The following is a 27,138-nucleotide window of genomic DNA, read 5'->3' as shown; positions in this document are numbered from 1 at the left end:
CAGTTCAGTTGTTTTCAGATTGTTCACCAGAAACCGACTTTCTTTCAATTGCTTTCCATCATTTTTTATTGTTTTTCCAAAATGTAAGTTTAATGTTCCTGTCTCTGGTGTTTCAGTCTGGCAGCTCGGTGACTCATTCTGAACTGTTACAATTTGCTACATTAGTTGCTACCTTTCTCAGCAGCGTCTGTGGAGTATTAGCAACTATTGTATCAATTCTAAGAGCCACTTTTACTAAAACCCTGGGATTCTGCTCAGCAGGGCCATCAATAAGAAATGTATCAACTAATGCATCAATTTAAAAGAGTTACAGAGTTGGTGAGTCCAAAATTCATCTTTGCAATCATCAGAAAAGGATTAGTGATGCCTTCCTGACCTTGCACATTTCTTATTTATCAAAGCTGATCTTGTCCTAAGGAATTTCCATCACACTGACCAAGTGAATAGGACCTGGTGTACAATAGCTAGTGAAGAAATCCATTAATACAATAAAAGGGTACATCATTTAAAGCTGTTATACAGAAAACAGATACTTTTCTGTAAATTGTACTGAAAAATGTTATTGGTAACAACTGTTTTTCACATATAATTATATACAAAAAGATAGAACTTTTTTAATCAATTGTATTATCTCTATATCCCATATTCCTGGTATTAATTAGGCATTTCATTTTATAAAATGAAAATTGTAGTTTTATTATTTTGTTTGTGTATACAGCAAATATTGTGTGAGCCACTGTTTTATAATAAAAATATGTACTAGTCATGCATTTTGCTTTGTAGTGGCATTTGAAGGCCAGCTCTTAATTGCCATGCTTTTTACCATTTTTGTAGACTTTTTTTCATTATTATTACGCTTTAGTTTATACAGCTGTGTGAGCCACCGTTTTATAATAACATATTTTCTAAACATGCATTTTACTTCATAATGGCATTTGAAGGCCAGCTCTAGTTATACTTTATTTCCAGGCTATTTGTCATTTTTGTAGAGCTACTTTTGGGAATATTGTGAGTCATTTTAAACTTTTGTAAACAACCATATAAGGGGACTGCCCTGGCCACTAATGATTATTTAGACAGGATCAGTTAGTGAACTTTTTAAATGCCGAAAATTGTAGTAAGTGGAATTATCTAAAATCCTTTGAAATGACATCTTGGTGACCGTGCATTAAGAAAGACTTACACGGATGGTTAAGCTAATTTTTATAATTGCATTGGAAAGTTGACTGGTCTGTCTGTGCTTATCTAAAGATGTGTTCTTCTAATATGTATGCAACTGTTGAGTAAAATTATGTTCTAATCTGTAATAATAGTTCTACATTCTAATTACTTTTTCTGGATGGTTGATTTTGTTGTAAAATTTAAATTTTTGGCCTGATTGGGGGGATGTTTTGAATAGGTCAGGAGGTTTCAGGGTTCTTTTGTACCTTGTTAGCCAATCACAAATAAGTTATAAGGTAATTATGATGCATAACAAAAGTGGTGTAAAGCGTATTCCTTTATTGGCTGACTAAGATGATAATGACAGCAAGCTTTGAGTAAATTTCACTGCCTATAGTCAAAGCTGATTCAGTAAAGAGAAATTCCCTGGGGTAGAGCAAAGTTGTCTAAATCGTATTATTTTTTTAAAAAAAAACAATATTCCCATTTACTGTTTTTTTAAGGGCAGAGACACACGTGGAGATTCGGGAAGATTTAGTCGCCCAGCAACATATCGCCTTTTCTTTGGGCGAATCCTCTCCCCGAACTGCCTTCCCGCCGACTAGAATCTAAATCGAAAGTCACCTGAAGCCTCCTTGTGAGGCGACTCGAAAATGAAGCGCTCAGAGTGCCTTCCCGCTGCCGATTTTGATTCTAGCGGGCGGGAAGGCAGTTTGGGGAGATTAGTCGCCCGAAGAAGAGGCGATTTGCGCCAGACGACCAATCTCCCCGAATCTCCACGTTTTGTCTCTGCCCTAAACAATGCATGGAAAACATTTATATATTTGATCAGAGCCGTTTCAGGGCTACTGCCACTTGAGCATCGGAGCGGGACAAACAGGGGCTGCATCTCTAATGCAGAGAGCATTATTGTGCTCACTGCACTAGAAGACCCGAATTTCCAGTTTAAAACCAGAAATTTGGCTCTCAAAGTTACAGGAGGCTGCTTTTTGCTGACACCTTAGGCAAGAGTCTCGCCTTGCCTTATGGCAGAAGCGGCCCTAAGTTTGATTTGCTGCTTATGATGGAGGTAAATGAGAAATGTATTTACAAGTCTATTTAATTGTCGTGATAATATGAAGCATCTAGGAACTAACATTTGAGGTATTTTCCAGATTTGAGTATGCACTTGTTCTTTTAAGCAAGAGGAAAAGTGTACAATGTGTGTTCCTTTTTTTATATGAATAAAAACAGCTAGTGGGTCACATGGGTAATTTTAAAAGAACATTTCATTGGTGGGACAATACTTGTTTCAGCGTTAATGAGCGATTGGGATCATACACAGTCATACAGATATTCAATTTAATAATCATGTATTGGCTTCCATTCAGTACTTTCCCACAAAATGCCACACAAAATTCCCACAAAATAATTTTGCTAAGGTAGAATAAGCCCAAAAGCCTATAAGCCATTAATTATCTAGGCAGTTAAGAAACTTAGAGACGGGCATAATTTTATTTAATTTTTCTCTTCTTTGTATACATATCTTTCAAGAATTACATTTCTGGGTTGTAGGTGTGTTGTTTCCCCATCATTGTGATTCGATTGTTGGCCCTAGGGCTATTAGATGGGATTGGCCCGATATCGCCCATCGGCATTTGATGATCTTGCAAAACGGGAGGATTTTTCAGTGTATGACCAAATTTACACAAACAGACAATCCTTACAGTGTGTTTTTCAATTATGATTCACTCCAAATGTATTTACCAATGGTGCCCTTTTTTCCGACCCTCATTATGTAGTTCCAGCTTTCAGTGAGTGGCTTCTTTTTTGTTTCAGTGCGATCATCTTGCATTTTATTAATGGGCTACAGTATAAAGCTCCTGCTTATATAAATAACCACAGGTATGAAAAAACAGAAGTCTTGAGAAGAAAAATCAACTTTATACCATTAGTTTTTCAGGCATCATAATTTCAATATTTTGACAGTGCTTTGAATTTTGTGCCTTGTTTTTTTTACAGTGGAGTTAAGTAGATTTCTGTGAACTTAAATCAAGCAATCACTTTTGTCCACAAAAGGCACAGTTGTTTCATATAAAAAAATGGTCTGTGACTTTGTTTGTTGCCACTCAGAATCAAACTGTACGTCTGCATCACTAGAAGAGCAAAATTGTGCTTTTACCAACATAAAATATTCACTGTATGAAATGTATGTACATATTTGTTACTTCTTAATACTATTGGAAGCAGCTTTTCTATACTAGTTCTCAGTAATCAAACGGGTGCTTTCTATGAATTCAGTTATTTGGCACTGGCATTAACTGTATGCTTCTATCCTTTCCAGATGTGAAAGTTGTGTAGAGTTGTTGTTTGTAAGAGGGTCGGGTTCATGCCAGGAATGCGATACTCCACTTAGAAAAAGCAACTTTAAAGTCCAGCTCTTCGAAGATCCAACCATAGACAAAGAAGTGGAAATACGGAAGAAAATTCTGAAAATGTGAGCTTCACTTTTCATCTACTATTTATTAAAACTGCATATTTTTCACTCTGGAATAAGTTTGAGAAGTAAATGTATATGATCTCATATGCTGTTATTCTGTCACACCTGTCTAGGTATAAGAAATTAAAACTAGGGATGCACCGAATCCAGGATTCTGTTCAGGATTCGGCCTTTTTCAGCAGGATTCGGCCCAATCCTTCTGCCTGGGCGAATCGAATCCTAATTTGCATATGCAAATTAGGGGCGGGGAGGGAAATCACGTGACTTTCTGTCACAAAACAAAGAAGTAAAAAATGTTTCCCCTTCCCATATGCAAATTATGATTCGGTTCGGTATTCAGCCGAATCTTTCGCGAAGGATTCGGCCAAATCCAAAATAGTGGATTCGGTGCATCCCTGGTTAAAACACCTCATAAGCTGTAAGTTCCTGAGCACAATTTAATAAATAGTGAATATTGATATTTGTGGATCTGAATAAAATAAGACATGGAGGCCTATTTATTGGAGGTCGAATTTTAGTGGTTTTTGAGGTTTTTGAAACCACAAATAAACTCACTTTCTCTAAAACCACAAAAGTCTCGATACTTATTTAAAAATTCCCACAGTATGAATGGAAAATAACACTGAAAGATCCGGAAAAAATACGAATACCTCTAAAATTTAAATTTTTGAACGATTCCCAGTGGAAAAAAATCCAAAAACCTCTAAAAATCCAAATTGATTTAAAATGGTCTAATAGGATCAGCGCAGCTCCCAATAAATTCTATAGGACTTTGACAACTTTTATCTGGCAGAGTTTCGTATTAGAGGTTTTCATGGTTTTTGCACTTAATAAATCTCAAATTTAAAAAAAAAAAAGGAAAAGCATGAAATTTCAGAGATTCATGGAAAGAAATCTAAATTCAATTGTTAGTAATTCAGCCCCATAGTGGCAGATATATTAATGATTTTCATCCAATGAATAATACTGATTCATCCAAATGCTGCTGCTACTAGGGCACGGACTCACATATGGATCTTCACCACGTTTTGGAGCGGTTTTTAAATAAGCTGACCACTACGTAAATACACTAGCTTAAGTTGCCATTGCCTATGCTTAAACCGATAAGCCTATCTATGCGGCGGTCGGCTTTTTTTAAAAACCGCAGAGCGAACCACACCAAAAACTGAGAAGATCCGCATGTGTGTCCATGCCCCAAATCTCAACCGTGGTTTACAGCTTGTTTCTAAAAAACCTGGATGCACATTATTTTTTAAAAATTATTCTTTATTAATGTTGTATTTACTTTAAACATCTGAGTCTACCCTCTCTTCTTTTTTTCCATGCTTCTGATTCATTACTTTTAATCTCTGTTGGTAGATACAATAAACGTGAAGAAGACTTTCCATCTCTAAGAGAATACAATGATTTTTTAGAAGAAATTGAAGAAATAGGTATGCAGCAGTTTGTGGAAATATTGGATCATGTGTCCTATTCACATGTTTTTTTTTTTTTTTCTGAGGTTTTGGCATAAAGCACTGTTTCATTCTTTTATATATTAGATTTTACTGAAAAAGAGTAACTTGGCTTAGTATGTATTTCTTTCAAGATAAAATACATTTCCTTTAAGTCTTTCTCACTGGAGGCCTGAAAGAGCAAGTTTTGAGCAACTTCCTCTCTTTCAGGCTTGCTGAATGATCATTTTTGACAGAAATATATGCCTAGGAGATGCTGCTTAATCATCCTAAATGACTTATTTTGATTGGCTGCTGATATAAATTGAAAATAATTTTGTGCAAGTGTTTTTTATTTATCCTCAAAGGCCTGAATTTGGTTAGGCCTATCTTCGTTTATAAATAAAACATGGTTAAAAATGTTGCACTGCAGTTTCAGTGATATCCAAGAACAATCCACAATTTGGAAGCTACATTTACATTGTACTGGATGGATTGTATAAATAATATACTAGTGTCAGTTAGCAGATCCAACCTGAAGCATTCATACTTAACCCTATAGTAGTCCTATATAATTTTCTCTTAGCTTGAGAGAACCAAAGGATAAACTTTTATCAGATGCTGCTGTGTTCAGCTCCATGATGCAATGAGCTTAGAAATGAATCTAATTCTCAGTGACAAGCACCACTGCTTTCAGTGTTGAGATCCTGAGCTGAATTCCAAGCTAGATTCTGTGAATAGTTTGTATGTTCTGCCCCTATCTTTGTGTTTTTTGTCAGAGTACTCTGGTTTCTTCATTCACTCCAAAAATATTCAGGCAGTTTTATTGGCTCATGACGAAGCTGACCCATGTGTAAATCAAGAGCAATCTCATTAAAGTAATATTTGCTCTATTATATTTGCTATAAGTAGGATGATAGTAAAAAAAAAAAACTTTCTGCAGTGTTTGAAAGTAAGTTTGAGAGTAAAGACATAACGTATGTTACATTTGCCTACACTCACATAATCTGCATTGACAAGCTCAGCTTTGTTTGTCTCAAACCTGCTTGTCAAGGAGGTTTTTCCTGATAGCTGCCTGTTTGATAGTTCTGGTTTGGGGGAAAAGAATGACTCCAAGGAATTCATTTGCCATGCTAGAACACCAGGCGCTAAAATAAGCACAAAAGTAAACCCATTAAAACTCCATGCAGAAGCCTTCAATGGTACTAGTGCCATGCACCAATTTGGTGGTTGCTCCTGCTTTCAGGCTTTTCACTTGCAGGGAAGAGTTGTGCCCCAGTTTTCTGAAGTTGCAAGTATCTGGCAAATTGCATTGTGAATACAAGAAAGAGTAACCTATAGATAGTTTTTGTGCTTTTTCCATGGCAGTTGCGGCGTGTATGTGCCACCTTTGTTATAACAATATGTTTAATGCCACCTTTACTCAGAGCAACACTGGAAAAAGCAGGTGCAAATGAGTTACTAACCCAGTTTATTAATGTGTGCCTTATGTTTCAGGCATCACATCCCAGTCTTCTTCTAAAATGAGAAAGGTTGACCATTTCTCTGCCTAATAAATACAAATAACGGGAGCTGCCAGCTTTTCTGTGTAGGGCTTTGTCATTTTTATATAGTGCATTTCTGTTACAGTTTGGCAGAGTCTGTGATGCTGCAGCAGTAGGTTCACTAAGGTTACCGCCTGTCCCCGTTCCACGGGGACCAACCTTGTTTCAGAGTCTCCATCTTTGTAGAAAATCAACCCCTGGCTCATAACTTGGTCCCCCTGGCAATCCTATAGCTGGCAACACCACCCATCTAGCTGCATCATAGTGACAACCTCCTATCATATTATTTGTACAGACAGACTTCCCCGACCATTGCACCTGTGTTCAAAAAAGCTGTGCAGTACAAACCTCCAGTGCAAGAGTGTGCACAGCTGCTTTCCTGTCCGTGCTGGACAGGAGCGGGGGCACCAAATTCTGTGTGCCGTCTTAGTGCTTACTGTTTCTGTCAATGCCAGAGAGCAGGGGGTCCTTATTATAAATGGCCTGCTGTATATCTTCTGCTGCTGGTGGAGAGTTCCCATTCCACAAATCCTTGAATCAGCAGAAGAGATAGGGGCTTTTTTGTATAAATATGCAAACTACAAATACATATGTAGGGTTGCCACCTTTTGTGGAAAAAAAATACTGGCCTTCCTATATATTTATCTTTTTTCCCTATTAATAACATTGGTATCAACCATAATTTACTGGCCAGGCCGGTAAAATACCGGCCAGGTGGCAACCCTTGTTGGGGGGGACACGTGTACTTATACACCTTTGAGGGATCCTAGCTTTTGTCAGTTCCTCTGTGACTCAGATTCTCTCAGTCCTTTGGTCAAAGGCTCCCTTGCTCCTGTTGCGGCAGGCAACCCCCCTAGGAATTCTTTACACAGACGGGTAGCGTTGCTGCTGCGTCCTTCCTAAGATTTCCACTACAATTAAATATCTTTCCACAGTACAGCCTCTGTGGAGCTGGACCGCCACAATGGATTGTCTTGCTTGCATGTGTATATATATATATATATATATATATATATATATATATATATATATATATATATATATATATATATATATATATATATATATATATATATATATATATATATATATATATATATATATATATATATATATATATATATATATATATATATATATATATATATATATATATATATATATATATATATATATATATATATATTTTTGAGACCTCTAAACACCCACACACTTGTTCTTTTTCAGCCAGCATGTTTGTAAAGGAATTTTTTAATTTAACATGTACCCTTAGGGCAAAGGCAGACAGAGACATTTCTGGCTGACCTCCACCTCATGTGATTGCATACAAGCGGATCTTAAAAAAAAATCAGTAGAGATGGGGCACAGGGCAAATCCACTTTTCTCAGTCTGCAAAAAATATGCAGATTGAGAAACAGCGGAGCATACACTCTGTCTGCCCTAAAGTCCTTATACCTAACTATTGTTTCTCTGTTCTAACACCGATGCACTTAACTATTATCAGCTAATGGCTTTATTTGTATTTCTACTCTGCAGTGTTAAATTTGACCAACAATGTAGATCTTGACAATACCAGAAGAAAAATAGATATGTATCAAAAGGAAAACAAAGACACAATCCAAAGAAACAAGATAAAAATGGTTTGTATAATACCTTCTTTGTTATCACTTACAGCTCTAATTTTTGTGTGTGTTTGTTTGTGTTTCGGTGGTGTTTATCTAGTGACATCATGCTTTGTGTTGGATTTATCAAAGTCTTGGGTGTGTGCATTTGTCTGTGAAACAAATTATGAATGTCAGCATATGTTGCATTATTTATTTGTTAAGGATGCAACCTGTCAGTGAAAGTTACTGTGTCAATTTGCAGAGTAGCCACAGAAATGTGTTGTCAGTTATATATACATTTCCAGCCTGAACGCTCACATTATTTCTGAATGCCTAATTCCAATGCATCATCGAATACTAAAGAAATATTTTTACAGAGTTGGGAGTACTGAGCAGCTTGTCAATAAACTGATTATTATCAAAGCAATTGTATGACTTTTTATAGACAATTGCTGTATAAGAAATCCCAGTACATCTGCAAAGTCTGGTTATCTGCTTTAACAGGAAGTTTGTTTTATGGAATGACTTTAGGGCACAGGGATATGGCACATTTTGTGACCCACAAGTAATCTCCTTAACAGTGACAAAATGTCACAGGTTCTCTTCACACAGGCATTAATGTGGTAAAATACATGCAGCGTGTAGTTAACCGCAGTTGCCTTGTGAGATTGTTTTGGAGACAAAATGTTTAGTGAGCAAAAGGGCTATGGCACATGAGGCCTGTGAGAAAATACCCACTAATACCCCTTCGTAGTCTAACCTAATTACTCTGACCCTGTCAGTGTATCCACATTATACTTGAAAATGCTTACTGCCACTTTTTTGAACAATAACACAATTATGCTTTCAGGGTCAGAGTGATAACAAGGTTAGGTTGTAGAGGACTATTTGCATTCAAATGTACAGTAAATTTGATGTGTTTTTTTTTTTTAATTTACAGTTGTTGCTCTTTTTCTATTTTTTTTTTTCTAGAATATTTTCATATCTGTTCTCCTTCTCTACAAGCTGAAATGTAAAATGGTTTCTGGTTGCTAAGATCACTGATGCCCAGCAACCTGAAAGCTATATAATCTCTAATCTTTCTGTTCAAGCAAACTTGTGAAAATTAATTCTAGAGGCTAGCTTTGAGGCGAGAAATGTGACAGCAATGTCTAAAAACTTCTAGAATTCATTTTCACAAGTTAACTTACTGTTCGTGGATTTTCACCCTACAAGTATGCTGGGTTCTAGTGCATTGCTTTGATAATTTGATAGCATAATGCTTTTTTGGGTTTTGTTATATACAAGCAAGTAATATCCATAAAACTATACATATTTATTAGGGATGCACCAAATCCACTATTTTCGGATTTTGCCAAATTTCCAAACCAAATCCAAACCCTAATTTGCATATGTACACTTAAGAGACATTCAGCATCATGGAGACATGAAGCATCAGTTGTAAATAAGTTGTATTTCTGCACATAAAATATTCTGTTTCTCTACACTATAAAAAATAGGTAATTTTTCTGGTATTTAGACTCATTTGTCTTATTATAGAAATGGATTTGGGCAAAAAAGAATTTAGCTTTAGAAACCACAAAAAGAGAGTTTTCCTAGGAAATGCAAACAATGTTCAAAAATTGCTTGGCAGCAAATTCACTGTGGAATATTACTATCAATCCTTACCTCCCCTAACTCCCACTCTTAAATAAAGGGAAATATACCCTCCTTTTTCACATGATTTAATTCATTTGGCCTTATGTACTAAAGGAAGATGCATTAAGATGCATTAATTTACAAATTAAAAGTCAACCAACCTCTCTTATTCCACTGTGAAGCAATGAATTCTTGGACTTGAATTCTCTCTCTGCTTGTCAGCATTACTTCAGGCTCCCAATCCTACCAAAATGGTAGTACTGCAAAAGAAGTACTTTCTCAAATGCATTATGTCAAAAATGGATTGTTTATAATGATAATAATTTTATTTTTACCAGGACTAAGTCCAGTAGGGAATGTCATCACTGTCCCCCCTCCCTAGCCTGTGCAAATGCAGATTAAATAGCTACTGTGCATACCCAATCCCTACTAATTTTTGATACAATAATGTATTTGGGAAAGTACTTATTTTGCTAAGTCCCACCACATTGGTATGACTCCACAAAAAGTGAATAACCCCTATAAAAGAGCTCACAAAAAAACACTATACAAAGCAAAGAAGCAATTCGTCACATATCGCATTGGCACCTGCCTTCTTCACAGTTTACTGTTTTCTGAAACTAAGGCTTGGCTTTGTCTAGTGACCGTAAATGTGAGTACCCCTGTACTTTTGCTTTTATATAGACAAGGGAGCAAGAAGAACTGGAGGAAGCTTTGGAAATGGAGAAACATGAAAATGAGCAGAGGAGGCTTCATCTTCAGAAAGAAGAGCAATTCCAGCAAATGATGAAAAGAAAGAATAAGCAAGAACTCCTGGACCAGCTGGTATGTCTTTGAATGAATACGTCTCTGTTTCAGATGGTAAAATTATACCTCAAGAAATATACTCTGTGACCAGTTCGTTGGATCATAGCCAGATCCTTTTTTTTTTTAAAGAAATATTAGTGCTTTGGAAAGGTCAGGAATGTGAAACTGGCGAACTCCAGTTTTTCTGAAGACCTTTCTGAACTTGTTTGCTGGTTTAGCATGCTGGAAGTTGTAGTTCCTAACAGAAGTCTTTTATGCGAAATTTCTCTGGCATAACGGTTTCATTTTTATTGCTGTCCAGTTGGCTGTGTAGGCTTGTTTTGCCCAATTTGCTCAACTGAAGATATTTGGACAGTTGTTATGCACGCCAATAGGATGATATATGTTTATGGAGTGGAGAAAATTAAATTGGCAAGGCACCAACATATTTCTTATTTGTTACAATATACGCGGTTAGTTGTAGTCACATTGCCAGTGCTTGTAAAATGATTTATGAACTTTAGAGAAATGTAGGCAATTAAAAGCACTGGGAGTGGCTTTTATCAATACCGCGCCACTTCACTTAGTATCTCCGCTGCTTCCTTAATTCCAACTCTCACACAAAGTTGGTCAGTGCTGCAATATATCTAAAAGAGAACGAAGCGCACATAGGGTAATATTGTTTTATGTTGTCTGATAAGGGCAATCCAGCCACAAAAGGGTTAAAAGGTGTTCAGAAAAAAAGGTTATTTTGATCCACCCATGATGCACACACAAATCAGGCTTCCCTTTTAAGCATGTACTTACAAACAGTCAATGCTCAGCTTGTATGTCATATTTGCTTTGTGTTCCGCAGTTCATTCATTACTCATTACATGAAGTGGAGATAAAAGAAAAAATAATAGTATAATAAATATTTTAAAAACAATCACAGAATGCCAACTGCCTACTCACAAACAGTTCAGCATCAAAAGCACATCATATTCCAAGGCAAAGGTCTGGACTTCTCAGAAGGATCTGCTGTTTGGAGATATGGTAGGGTTCAGGGAGCAGCAATTGGTGCCACACACGTAGGAAACTACAGCGTGGCACCAATTGCTACTCCATGTTTATTGGACATGCCCTCATTTTGCCCTTGTTGTTATTTGAGGTCATTGGGCAGAGCTGTTTAAAAGTTGCTGGGCATATGAAAATAATCAGGATACCAATACTAATCAATAACAAAAGCTCATGTTTACAGCAGTGCAGTTACCCGTAGCAACCAATCAGTGATGAGTCAGTCTTGGACTAAATTAAACTAATTTTTGTTGGTTGATTTGGGTACTTGTGCTCAGAGCTGGGCCAGGCTGGCCAGGTGCCCTTGACAACCTGGTCGGTCGCGGCGCCGGCTGGAAACGTGCATACGTGCAAATTGTCCATGCATACATGCCCGAACTACCACTTGCGCACATGTGCTAATGGACGTAGAGAGAGGGGACTGAACTAGGGGTAGGCGGCAGAGAAGCCGTGCCTGGCGACCCCCCAGCTTTGCTGACTAGGCACCCCTAGTTCAGGCTGTGCTTCTGCTGCTGTCTTTGTGATTGTAAATCTCCCCCCTCAAATTGCGCATTTACCTAAATAAAAGTTTTTATATTGTGAGAAGAGTGCTAGTAATAGGGAGGTACTTGCAAAATGAGATTATGAATACTGATTAAAAGACTCTAATGACAAACACGTAGAAGACAGCTGCAAGATCTCTACAGCTTAAAGATCCCATGTAGTGTAGGTATGCGAGGAGAGAATGTTCAGAATTTAAGATGTAACTGATAGAGCATCAGAATGCTGAACAGCACCGAGTGCCTAAGCTAGTTTTGGATGACAGGAAAGTACCATTTTCCTTTATGTGTCTATTTTAATTAATCATCGTGATAAATACCACACCAATTAACCTATGTGACATTGCTGTCCCAGAATTTGTGCATAGGAAGAAATATAGTACTTATTTTCAATTGTTAAAAGGAAAACTTTTGCTCATATCTCATGTTATTTTGTAACATTAACAAATTAGAATTTTGTGAACTTTCTTACCTTTGCAGTACATGTCTGAAATCACTTTTTTTAAACTGTAGGAACTTGTATGTATGTATTGCTATGAGTTGCAAGCAGATCTTTGGAGCTGGATAGAATAATATAGAAATTTCTATTTAAATCTAAAATTTTAGAATTTGATGAAAGAAAAAGCCCCTTTCGCTGCCCATCACATAATGCAAATATATTTTATTTTTAGGCTTTCAAATTGCATTATATCATGTGTTGAAATTCCTTTAATTAGTAGCCCAAATACATCTATTGGCATGCTCAATTATTTATCCCCGTCCTAAAAAGAAGTGTTTCCTAATATTATCTTTCATTTTTCCTTTTTCCAACATTATGTATGTAGCTATCTTCTGCAAAATGCTTTCCTCCTCAGCAGTTTATTCCCGTGATATATATTCTAAAATTGTTTCTGTTTGATCAACTCTCTCTGTGTGAACACCAATGTAAACTGTAGCACTTAATATCTAGCTATTTTTGTATGTGCATTATCCACCCAGTTTGTATGCTCTACAGAGCAGAGACACACTTCCTCTTGTCTCTTTAATATGTAACACTGGGAGGCCCATTTATCAAAGGTCGAATTTAGAATTCATTTTTAGAATTCATGAAGATTATTTAAGAAAAAATTTGAATGTCTGATATTTGATCAAATGGTATGCGATTCGTATTCCATTCGTACGAATCAAGTTTTTCTCCTGGAAAAAAACAACAACTTGGATGTCAGGAAGGCTATTAACAACACCAAGTGGCTTAACGGACCTCTGCCATTGAGTTGTACATGAACTCGGCAGGATTTAGGTGGCGAATATTCGAATTTGGACCGTTTCCATAGTCGAGGTGTGATAAATCTCACATTCGAATAGGGGGGTTAAAATTTGAATGTGTGAATTTGGAAACTCGAAAATTCTAATTCAAATTTACTAATCAAACCTTGATAAATATGCCTCTTTAAGAAGTAGTTTAATTTGAGTTTTAAAATGTTACATTCTTAATTCTTAGAGCAACTTTTCGATTTTTTTAAAAATAGTTTTTAAATTATTTGCCTTTCCTTCGGCATATTTCGGCAATAAAATATTGGTTACTGACTTGGCAGGCAAAAAAAAAACCGTTTGCTCTCTGGGGCTACATTTTTATTGTTACTTTTTATTACTCTTCTCTCTCTTCAAGATGTCTTCTATTCATTTACACTGCTGCCTGGCTACTAGGTTAAATGGGACCCTAGCAACTTGATATCTGATAAAATTCCAAAGAGAGCTGTTGAACAAAAAGTAAATAAAAAAAAACACATACAATAGTATAAATACCAAATACAGATGGTCATAGAATATCAATGTCTACATCATATAAAAAGTTAATTCAAAGGCAAATTCAACCTGTGGGGAAAAAAACCCATACGACCCACCCCAGGTAGACCCCTGTCCCTCCTCCCCCCAGGCTAACTACCCCCCGGGAAATGTTGCATACCGGCAAACTGCTCCAAGGGTAAGTATGGGTATGGGGCATTTCCCCGGAGGGTAGTTAGCCTGAGGGGAGGAGGGAGAAGGGTCTACCTGGGGTGGGGGGTATGGGTTTTTTCCCCCACAGGTTGAATTCTCCTTTAAAGGTGGACTACCCCTTTAATCTTGAATCTGTACTCTGTATTTATTTTTGTGTTGACCTCAGTTTGTTAATTTAATGTATAAGCTCTATATAAATAAAAATGTACGTACATACATACATGTTTCAACTAGCTCATACCATAGCTTAGCAGCAGAATTATCGGCATCCTAGCTCCTGGATTGAACATATACAATAAATGTACTATTAGCCCCCATTTAAAATGCAGTGCATCAGCGGTGACATGCACAGAACCCCTATCACATTAGGGGGCATATTTATCAAGGGTCGAGTTTCGAATTGAAAAAACTTCGAAACTCGTATTCAAAAAGACCAACCGAATTGGGGTCGAAGTGGTCAGTATTCGACCTACTTCCAATCATACGATCGAAGGAATTGCGCCTTCGATCTACTTCGATTCGAAGTTTTTTTTAACTCCGACCTTCCATCTTCCAAACTCCCCCAATTACTTCCATGCAGGTTCTAGGAGCTCCCCCATAGGCTAAAACAGCACTTTGGCAGCTTTTAGGCGACGAATGTTCGAAGTCGAAGTTTTAAAGAGACAGTACATGATAAATTTCGATATTCGAATTTCAACGTTTTTTTCAACTTCGAATAGAAGTTGGACTATTCGATGGTCGAAGTACCCAAAAATTACTTCGAAATTCAAAGTTTTTAACTTCGAACCTTCACTTCGACCTTTGATAAATCTGCCCTGTTGTGAAGCAGTCAGATGTGGTGTCCTTCAATCTGCTTGAATATCCCTAGTTCCAGAGCGTAACATGGTGATCGAATCCTCAGACTGAGTGACTGATAAACCACCCCTATCATAATACAGGTGATCATAATAAAGCTAATAATTTACTGTGCTCTTCCATGGTTATAAGTGGTTAATAACCTGCTCCTGAAATTAAGTAACAACTGATTTATAGTGTGCACTTGCTTTTGAGAAGACTATAATTAACCGATAATTTAATTTTGTTGTAATGTGCTCTCCATTCATTCCACAATTTCTCAGTCCAACAGGCTCCACTGTTGCGTATAAAAGGCCTTTGCGCATTACTGAATTTAAACAAAGAGGGTCCTGTGAACTTGATTCCTTCGCTGGTGGTCTTGAAACCTACACTTATACCTGATAGGGATGCTTTTATATATCCCTTATAGCCCCGTGCATAAAATGACATGAATTTGATGTATTTACCCTGCTTAGATCGTTTAATGTTAAAATGCAGCATTAGGGAAATAAAATGAACCACTAGAAACTGTGTACTTATTAAAAGGGGTTATATATATATATATATATATATATATATATATATATATATATATATATATATATATATATATATATATATATATATATATATATACATACATACACATACATACATACATACATACATACATACAGTGGTGTGAAAAACTATTTGCCCCCTTCCTGATTTCTTATTCTTTTGCACTTTTGCATGTTTGTCACACTTAAATGTTTCTGCTCATCAAAAACCGTTAACTATTAGTCAAAGATAACATAATTGAACACAAAATGCAGTTTTTAAATGAAGGTTTACGTTATTAAGGGAGAAAAAAAACTCCAAATCTACATGGGCCTGTGTGAAAAAGTGACTGCCCCCCTTGTTAAAAAATAACTTAACTGTGGTTTATCACACCTGAGTTCAATTTCAAAGGTTATAAAGCCATTTCTAAAGCTTTGGGACTCCAGCGAACCACAGTGAGAGCCATTATCCACAAATGGCAAAAACATGGAACAGTGGTGAACCTTCCCAGGAGTGGCCGGCCGACCAAAATTACCCCAAGAGCGCTGAGACAACTCATCCGAGAGGCCACAAAAGACCCCAGGACAACATCTAAAGAACTGCAGGCCTCACTTGCCTCAATTAAGGTCAGTGTTCACGACTCCACCATAAGAAAGAGACTGGGCAAAAACGGCCTGCGTGGCAGATTTCCAAGGCGCAAACCACTTTTAAGCAAAAAGAACATTAAGGCTCGTCTCAATTTTGCTAAAAAACATCTCAATGATTGCCAAGACTTTTGGGAAAATACCTTGTGGACCGACGAGACAAAAGTTGAACTTTTTGGAAGGTGCGCGTCCCGTTACATCTGGCGTAAAAGTAACACAGCATTTCAGAAAAAGAACATCATACCAACAGTAAAATATGGTGGTGGTAGTGTGATGGTCTGGGGTTGTTTTGCTGCTTCAGGACCTGGAAGACTTGCTGTGATAGATGGAACCATGAATTCTACTGTCTACCAAAAAATCCTGAAGGAGAATGTCCGGCCATCTGTTCGTCAACTCAAGCTGAAGCGATCTTGGGTGCTGCAGCAGGACAATGACCCAAAACACACCAGCAAATCCACCTCTGAATGGCTGAAGAAAAACAAAATGAAGACTTTGGAGAGGCCTAGTCAAAGTCCTGACCTGAATCCTATTGAGATGTTGTGGCATGACCTTAAAAAGGCGGTTCATGCTAGAAAACCCTCAAATAAAGCTGAATTACAACAATTCTGCAAAGATGAGTGGGCCAAAATTCCTCCAGAGCGCTGTAAAAGACTCGTTGCAAGTTATCGCAAACGCTTGATTGCAGTTATTGCTGCTAAGGGTGGCCCAACCAGTTATTAGGTTCAGGGGGCAATTACTTTTTCACACAGGTTTGGATTTCTTTTCTCCCTAAATAATAAAAACCCTCATTTAAAAACTGCATTTTGTGTTTACTTGTGTTATCTTTGACTAATAGTTAAATGTGTTTGATGATCAGAAACATTTTGTGTGACAAACATGCAAAAGAATAAGAAATCAGGAAGGGGGCAAATAGTTTTTCACACCACTATATATATATATATATATATATATAGATAGATAGATAGATAGATAGATAGATAGATAGATAGATAGATAGATAGATAGATAGATAGATAGATAGATAGATATATAGATTCGGCCGAATCCTTCTTAACCCTAAAAGTGCCATTAGGGTCCACTTTGGGCTACATCGTTATGTGTCTTGACCCGAAGAGAGGCTGTTCTAAGCTACCTCCTGGTGTTGATGATACACCCACATTCAATAAACATACTTATTATAAATACATATACTGAACTGAAAATAATTTTCTTGAAATACAGTTAAGGACCAACCAACGGTACTTAGAAGGTGAGTGTGACTGGTTCTGAAATGCTAGGGGACTTTGTAATTGTGTTATTCATGTAACATATTGTAAGATATCACATAGAGAAAAGTGGTCCTGGGGCATTTATGTGCTCCATGCTTTCTGAGGCAGCTGACCCGATGCCACCTCCACCACATGCTTGCCTTTTCTGTGCTCCAAACTAGGTGACGGTGGCCACATCTCTAGTGCAGAAAGCACGTTGTCTTCAATAGAAGAGCTGTATTTCTAGTTAAGAAAAACTGTATTTTGTCTCTTTAAATTACTAGGGGTGTCTTTTTGCATACACTACTGTAGCCTAGCCAAGAGAGGCCTGTGTTGATTTCTAACACAAAAAGGGCACTCCTAAGGCTAAGTAAAAATATATTAAAGTTAATAAGTGCACATTCCCTGGGTCCCTGTCTAAAGCTGGCCATAGATGCAAAGATCCGATCGTACGAATCATCGTACGATCGGACTTTCCCATCTCCCGACCCACCACTAACCATTCAGATCAAAGTCTTACCAGTCAGATTAGTTAAAGAACAGATCAGCAATGTTCTGCCCCTGACAGCAATCGTACGATATCTATGTCCAACCAAAGCTAGTGACAGTCTCCCACTGAAAATCGTACGATCGGCAATACACGCAGAGATATTTTTGGCAGCCGACAGAAATTTTCTAACCTGTCCGATCGACCAAACGACTGATCTCCGCCGGACGAAAAATGTCGGGACTCTCCACACATGTTCCGAAAACCGTACGAATCCTCGATTCGTACGACCAGATCTTTGCGTCTATGGCCAGCTTAAGATTCAGTATATATGCAAGTGCATGTGTTCACAAAGACAGAGGTTTTTAGTTACAAAGTTATGATCATAAAGTTGATAAGCCATCATACCACGTCAAGGTTAACCCCACACGGTGGTCCCTAACTTGTTTACCTCTGGTCATAGTATAAAGGATCTTGTGCCTCTCTGCATAATAGCATTATTTGAAGTAAATGTCTGCTGAACCTTCGTTTCAGTCGGAAGGCTTAGATCCTCCCCAACCACTAGCTTGCGGCTTTTAAGAGAGAGTGATTGCCCAAACCAATGCCCATTTTTTAAAAAAATGTAAAAAAAGTGAAGGCAAAGTAAAATTATATTTATAGGTGCACACTTGGAAAGTGTGTATATATATATATATATATATATCTCTCTCTCTCTCTCTCTCTCTCTCTCTCTCTCTCTCTCTAATCTGTACATTGACCTACCTAATACTAAGCACAAATCAAAAAGCCAGTTGTAGTGGCTCTTTAATATAGCCATTGTTTATATTTTTTTAGTTCAAAATCCTTTCTTAATTGTTTTGGATAGAATTACTATTAAAATTGTAATGGATGCGCTGCTCATTTTGGAAGGCTTAGCTGTGCTTACCACCCCATCCTTTATTAAATCTGTTGATCCGTGGTTAGTGAGAAAGTGCTGACATTCTTATTTTTTTTTCTTGTTCCTTTTCAATTTTCCATGGCATAGATGGTATATTCTATTTTGCATAATATCTAATTTAACATGTTATTAAAATGTTTTCATATATTCATATGCAAATTATTTTATCCCCTAAACCTTATGGTTGTGGAGCAATGTTTCTTCTAATACTTTCTCAGCTGTGTGCTCACATTTTAAACTTATTTAAACAGTTTTCAAAAACGGTGTGGTCAGGTTATAATTAATACAAAATTCTTTGTGCATACCACAATTGGTGTGCGCTGGCCTCAACATTTGTGTATGAGCCTATAGAACATAATATGAAGTCACAAGGCTGCTGATTCCAGACAATTTGTCTAGCCAAAAACTGCCAGAAAACTGCCCAATGTGCTTATTGTTCAAAATAATTCTTTGGACAGTACCATACATGCATGCATTCAGGATTCTTTAAATTTATCTTTGTTGCACGAAGAGAATAGTGTGGCCATGGAGATCCAGCAAATGAGGGCCACATCACACAATTTTCAGTGTGGAGGGGCAAAGGTGATCGTTTTTATTGACCCGTTAATGGTCACCTTTGTTATGTGCTTAAAAGTTAATAAGCCTTTTTTTTGCAGTGTTTAGCACATTTCATGGATACAGTGGCCATCTCTAATCCCTGTGGCACATGGGGGGGTTTGAACACTGCTCCCCTCAAAAAAATAAACAAAATAAAAAAACAATGCCTACCTGTCAACGCTTGTGTTGTTTAATCAATGAGGAGTGCCCTGTCTGGTGCACATGAAGCAGACCTCAAGAGAGCATTTTTGTGCCAAGTTCCAGCTGTTACCATTCATTGTCTGGTGCTGTTTTGTGGTCTGTGTCTTGTGTGCCAAGAGTTATTTGCTTTCACTTTTTTTAAATCTAGTTTTTATTTCAAATAAGAATACAAAAAACTGTAAAAACTTAATAGAGAACAGGAGGTGACCTTATGTAACCGTTTCATTTTACTTTTAAAATTGCTCCCAGCACTTTAGCATTCTCTTTGAAATATACTTAATTACCAAAAGTATCTAGGCATAATAGGCTAGGGCCACATGGGGCCAAAATCAGATAGCTAAAATACGCTGACTGATTTCAGCCCTACCGTGGGCAGTAGCCTCTTCTCTTTTTCTCACTTAATCAGTTTGGTGCAAACAGACTTCAGTAGATTTCGGCTCAAAATGCAGTGACTTGCGTTGCTTCGCCAAAATCCATTGAGTCTGTTTGCACCAAGCAGATTCAACACTTTTGAATGTAGAAAAAAAAGGCTAATGACCACGGTAGGGCTAAAATCAGCCAACTTATTTCGGCCCCCCTGTAGCCCAATCCATACATGGGCACAACCTCCTAAAATCAAAAGTCCCTAATTAAATCACTGGCAAGTTTCAATTTTGTTAATAGGGTTCTTCAACTTTAAATTGACATTAGTATGATGTAGCGAGTGATATTCTGAGACAGTTTGCTGCTGGTTTTCATTTATTATGATTTGTGTTTTTTAAGTTGTTTAGCTTTTTATTTAGTAGCTGTCCAATTTGCAGTTTTAGCAATCTGGGGATCCAAATTATCCTAGCAACCATGCATCGATTTGAATAAGAGCCTGAAATATGAGTAGGAGAGGATGAAGGGAGCCACACGAACTGCAGAACTGTGCTGCCACTTTTTATTCTACAACCTCTTTCGGATCACATAGACCCTTTCTCCCACACAATGCTCCTCCTCCCACCAAATGTTCAATCAAATTATTAGCTAAATCAAATCACAGAATGCATTATAAGAGTCCAATTTCATCTAGACCAGTGCTGTCCAACTGGCAGTCTGCGGACCTCCCCTTTTGTGGCCCCTTATATGAAAGTCTGGCTGCTGTGCCTGCTTACCACGTGTAAGCTTTAAAAGGTATCCGTACTTATGGCCCCTAAGGTGTTTAATCATGTGCTGGAGGGATGCTGTGTAAATCACAGGGGAGATGGAGGCTTGTGGATTTAAGGGTATGTCTTAATATGACTTTTTTTTCACATGAGTGATAAGTGATATCCCTGCAGTGGGCACCAACCATTTGGTTTTTTGTTGTGCTACCATAATTAATATGGTCATGGTCTTGTGGTAACATGGGTGTGGTTTGAAGTGGGTGTGGTTTAAAAAGAGGGAGTGGTTAACTCTGGCTTCCATTATCGGCCCTCCTCTATCCGGCCCTCGGTACCTCAAAAATTGTACAGCACTGACCTAGACCTCAATAGTAGCCAATGTCCTTCATATAGGGTCTCTAGTAAAGTGCTACAAGAAAACATTCTCCATTCTGAATTGAATTAAATTATATACATTTGAGTGGCGTTACTACCCATTTTAAGGTCTACCTGTCCTTTTAATCAAAGAAACATGTTAAGTATGAAAACTTGTGTCTCATCACAATTGGTTGTCTAATAGAACTACTGTCTTATCAGATTACTTTTTATACAATTATGCTAAAATAATACAGAGCATGAGGGTTGTTACAAAGCATAAGGGGTATGATGTGGTCTTTGTGGTGTGACCATTTAGAGGTGAGCTGATCAAGTAACCAATAATAAGAATGTGCTGGAGAAAGTCTACAATTTGAGATGGGAGGGTCTGAACAGAAAGATGATTTATAAAAAGTAGTAATAACAATACATTTGTAGCCTTACAGATCAGTTGATTTTTAGATGAAGTCAGTGACCCCTATTTGGAAGCTGGTAAGAATCAGAAAAAGAAGGCAAATAATTAAAAAAAACTATATAAAAAAAGAAAAAATGAAGGCCAATTGAAAAGTTCTTAGAATTAGCTAATCTATAATATACTAAAAGTTAACTTAAAAATAAGGTTTTCACCTTTTAATAAGTGGTAGAATCCCTTTATATAAATAAGGGCTGTACATTTTTATCTGCTCGTTTTCACTAGGTAAGAATAAATCTATAATGTGACATTTCTGATAACACAGACAACACAGATTTTTCTGGAATTATCAGCTCAGCACATCATGCTGCAAGCATGAGACTATATTAACATCATCAGTGATGCCATGGGAATGCCCACTTGGAGTGTCCTGTGGGCTCCTGGATGAAGGAAGGGAACAAGAAATCTTGAATGTCATCAGAAGAATAAGACCAAGCAGCTGGTCATTACTGTGATGCACTAAAACACTGTTCCCATTTATAATGTTTTATAGGCAATTAAAATATGACAGTGTTGGTATCTAATATGCAGCATCCTCAGAACAGTCTCTCTAATATGATCACATTCACACATAAGTATGTTAGTGTTGATTAAGTAAAATGGTTAGTCACAATTGAACATTAAATTTCAGTACTAGCCATAAAGTTGCCAGTGTGAACAAGCTTACACCTAGGGAGTGGTTGAGGTTTTCTTAAATATTTTATATTTCTTTTATAGTATGTACATATAGTTAATGGTTTTCTAGTACTTTATTCACTTTACATACTTAAATATAACAGTGAAGACAAGAGTGCTGTGATACTTCACTACTGATTCTTCACTAGAAATAAGCTTAAATATGGAACATTCTATAGTTACAGGGTGGGATTTTGTATTAACTGGGTTGTTTATCTACCAAATATTTTTTCTGTTCAGTTGTTTTCAGACTTTTCACCAGAAATACGGACTTTTTTTCAATTGCATCCCATCTTTTATTTTTTCAAAAATTGAGTTCAATGTTCCCATTTTTGATGCTTCAGTCTGGCAGCTCAGTGATTCGGGGCAGATTCTAAACTGTTACAATTTGCTACATTAGTTGATACATTTCTTCGCATCTATGGGATTTCAGTGCTGTGAAATATGTTGGCGCTATATAAATACATGTTAATAAAAACTATTGTATCAATTACAACTGCATTTAATGAAACTCAAATGAACCTTAATAAAATTAAATAATGTTGTTATATTGCCCTACACATTAGCCCAGTGTATAGTTTATGTGCCATATGTTAGGAAATGTAGGAGGGAAAAAAAAAATTCTATGGACATTTGCAGCCTATCACCCTGAAAAAAGTAAAAGACGCCAGGGTTTTTTGGGAAGAAGCCCTATACATTCCAATGCACTTCGTCTGGTCTGAGCTGGCAAAGGCAAGTCTGGTACAAGAGGTAACGTTCAGTAAAATGTGCATCTTAGTGAATTTGCGAAGTAACACTCTTTCGCCAGAGCGAAACTTCGCCTGGCCTAAGAGTGGAAATCTATCTCTATCTAGAATCTATCTCCTTCTCTAGCGAAGTTACTCCAGCACCCGTTAGTTAACAGTGAAGTATTGAAATGACGTCAGACTGGCGAATGTTAACGTTAGTCACTACGCCCTTTAGTAAATTTGCCCCATAGAGTAACAAATAGAAGATAGAAAGTAACTGAAACCAACTGAACTGAAAAAAGTGTTGGAAGGTGAACAACTCCTTTAATATAATTGAGAATTGATAATGATGCCCGGACTGCCTGAAGGCATCATCTTGAAGAGGGGCAGCCAGCAACCATGTGAGTAAAAATATAGCTATGGTCCTATTTTGCAGCCTCGTAGCAGTTGGATGTGTTACAGTGAGAAATGTAACTTAAGGGGGCAAGTAATATTTCTATATTGGAGTTTTGTATAACCCTGATTTTCATCCTGTATTTGTGTATAACATCTGGTCTCCTATTTTTCTACAATGCAAAGTGAGCTGTACAGCCATACATGGGCCCATTTGTGTATATGTGATCATACATTGTATAGCTGTATTTTTATTGTCCCAATTGTTTCAGCAAACCACCTGAACTGAAGTGGAGCTGTGAACCAGGTGCAAAATTGCCAAGTGTTGATAAATGAGCCTATAACCACCTTACGTGGGGCTTCTTCATCAGCACCCAGCTAATTTGCACCTAGGCTGTAAATGATGGATACCAGTGAAATTTACAAACATAGTGTGTGTAAATGGGACATTACATTTACATTAGGCCTTTTCATTTGTTGGTGTTTGCTTGTCCTTTTAAGAGCTCAATCTTCCCAGTCATGAGGGATCAAGAGGGAATTACATCTGGTTTATTTTTAGAGGAGATGCTTAAAATGTTGCAGGACTGTAAAATATTATATTAGAGTTAAACTATTCTAAACAAGTCTTTGAAAGACCAGACGAAAGTCATTTATTTTTGTGCTCTGTATGTGAGAGCAGACATTTCACTGTTAAAGTCCTAGTTTTATTTTTTTTTATTTTTTATACTGTTCACTTGATTATATCTATTTACATATATATAATATTTTGCTTCTTTTTTTCATTTCAGGAAACCTCTCACCTTCCTGCCTCTATCCTCCTGGCACAACACAAGGGCAAGTCAGTGCAAGCTGAAATGCAGGTGGAAAAGCCAAGATCCTTTAAGACCGATACATTTTCCACTGGCATCAAGAAAGTATGTATGATTTCTTAAATTTTTTGATAGATATTGGAAGAGTCTATAACTCTAGGAGGGGGGCTCTTGGTCACCAACTCTGTAACTGTTCTAAATTGATACAATTAGTTGATACACTTCATATCTTTGTCTCTGCTGAGCAGAATCCCTGGGTTTTCCTAAAGGCAGCTGTTAGAATGGATACAATAGTTGCTAATACTCCAGTATGTATCCACTAAATGTTGCAAAATTTTAACAGTTTAGATTCTGCACCTGAATTACTGAGCTGCCAGACTAAAACACCAGTCACAGGAACATTACACTTTGAATTTAGATTTTGGAAAAACTGTAACAATTAACAATTGGAAAGCTATTGAAAAAAGTATTTCTGGTGAACAATCTGAAAACAACTGAAGTGTTTAGAAGGTGAGCAACCACTTTAATGCTAGTAAACCAGCTGTGCTCCAGCATGCCCTCTACTTGTACTTGTTTATGTACTTGTACATTGCATTTTGCCGTCCATGTCCGATTTATTTATTCATTCATATTGACTCACATTTTATGATTGTGAATTATATAGAATATATGTTATTTTTTGTTGCTGTACACATAAAGGACTTGGTACCCATATTCAAAGTACAGTGTGCCCAGGGTTGTGTCCTGGCCATTATTTTAATGGGCCTTGCTGGTAAAAATGATGCTTAACTCCAATGTTTGTATGGAGTGCCTGGCTCTTTCAACATACAGCAGTCAGCAGTCCATTTTTCAAGTGCAAGAGGATGATTGGTTAAATTTTCTTCACTGTCCTTGAGCAACACTTTGTATACACTTTTAAAATCACTAGTAGACTTAACATTGATGTAGGAGTGACAATGCACCAGCATAAATGTTTCCTTTATTGCATAATTTAGACAACTGTGTGCACAGTTATAAAAAGTTATTCTAAACTCATTCCAGGAAACGATTGAGTATTTTCAGTAGCAGAAATCAAATAATTTACAGTCATTGATTGTGACTACCCACTGTCTTCAGTAGGAAGAGCCAAGCGTAGCTATTGGTGCAGATTAAAAGGCCATAATCCTTATAGCAGTGGTTGTTGGACATTTTCAGTTCAATTCCCCACTGGAGGTGCTATTTTATACCAGGGCCCTCTTGAGCTCATAACAAGGCTACAGAAATAGGAAATATTGGTTAATCATTTATTTAGCCATTGCTTTAAGAATATTTTGGACATTAGGTAAGTTTTCAACACAGATCTCTCCCAAATAGAACTGGGCTGATACATGTATCTGTGACAATAACAGGCCACATGTAGAATACATTTCTATTTGTGGTCCAAGACGTATACTTTAATTAACTGCTGCCATTTTGCATTCGAGTAATTGGTCCAGACATTTTTATGAAGTTGCACAAATAATGGTGTAACTTTGAGGGTCCAGGCTCTCTCCGAAAATCACTGGTCACCTGCAACTAAAGAAACAAAGTGGGTTACCTGGAATGCAAAAGAATTTGTTGCTAACCTGCGATTTCAAAGGGTTACTTGAGAAAGTAAACCTGGGCCTCCGCTGTAGTTAATTAACCGGATCAAAAGACTAGTGATTTCAGAAGCACTGCCCTACCAGTAAGAAGTGAGAAATGCTAATGAGTCTCTGCTATCCACTACTTGCTGAATATGAACTCTAGCAGTGCACATGAATTTTCACAACTAAAAATGAAAACATTAGTCAAGGAAGGTTTCTTTTAGATATGTGCCTTTTAAGTACCAGTTTTACCTTTTTTATAACATTGTTTTAAAGACCCAGGCATATGCCACTGATGTAGGTGTATCCTTATAGTATTTGTTTAAAGCTTTTGTGAATGCTATAATAGATCCTTTTGAAACATGTGCAGCTTGTATGGCAGTATTCGTCATTTCTTTAGAAAGTATATATATATTATCTTCAGTTACAGAGAGATTAATGATTAAATGCCTGAAGACTGTTAATGATTAATTCTGCACACAGAAGGACCTGTAACTGCTTCTGGGAGTATTGTTTCTTAAAAGATTACTTGAACTTCATGACCCACTACAGGAAATAAAAAAAAAACAAACATATTTATATTAAATATATGAGCATTAATGCAACTAAACATGTAAATGCTGTGTAAAACTAAATTTGCCAAAAAATGGTGTAAAAAAGCGGTGCAAAATTAATGGGAAACTTATCAAGGTGTGTTTTATTTTACGCCATGTGAATGCAAGATTTTCCACTGTTATTTTACGGTAAACAATTCAGTATTTTCAGTAGCAGAAATCAAACAAGTTACATTCATTGATTGTGACTACCCACTGGCTTCAGTAGGAAGAGCTGAGAGTAGCTATTGGTGAGAATTAAAAGGCCATATTCCTTATAGCAGTGGTTGTTGGACATTTTCAGTTCAATTCCCCACTGGTCTGACCCAGCCCTGACCAGCAGTGAAAGCCTTGTTAAGACATATAAGTATTCAGGTATTCACATGCTGCATTCTACACACACACTTTTAATATGTTATAGAATTGCCAATTCTAAAAAACCTTTCAATTGGTCTGCATTATTTATTTGTTATTGTTTTTGAATTAGTCTTTTTATTCTGATTCTTTCCAGCTTTCAAATGGGGGGGGGGTCACTGACCCCCATCTAAAAACAAATGCTTTGTAAGGCTACAAATGTATTGTTATTGCTACTTTTTATTACTCATCTTTCTATTCAGGCCCTCTCCTATTCATATTCCAGCCACTTATTCAAATCAATGCATGGTTGCTAGGGTAATTTGGA

General features: G+C 37.0%; 1 protein-coding gene across 1 annotated transcript in view; it reads left to right on the top strand.

Moving 5' to 3' along the window:
* The window catches only part of mnat1.L (MNAT1, CDK activating kinase assembly factor L homeolog), a 98,981-nt gene that overhangs the window by 12,644 nt on the left and 59,199 nt on the right, over positions 1-27,138 (top strand). Inside the window, 5 exon segments of the mRNA NM_001086892.2 lie at positions 3,485-3,637; positions 5,000-5,073; positions 8,154-8,257; positions 10,544-10,684; positions 24,239-24,364. Of these exon segments, the coding sequence (NP_001080361.1) occupies positions 3,485-3,637; positions 5,000-5,073; positions 8,154-8,257; positions 10,544-10,684; positions 24,239-24,364 (598 nt within the window).

The sequence above is a fragment of the Xenopus laevis genome, chromosome 8L (genome assembly GCF_017654675.1).
Source record: "Xenopus laevis strain J_2021 chromosome 8L, Xenopus_laevis_v10.1, whole genome shotgun sequence".
NCBI lineage: Eukaryota > Metazoa > Chordata > Amphibia > Anura > Pipidae > Xenopus > Xenopus laevis.
Note: the sequence above shows the minus strand (reverse complement) of the source record. Positions and strands in the feature narration are given on the sequence as shown.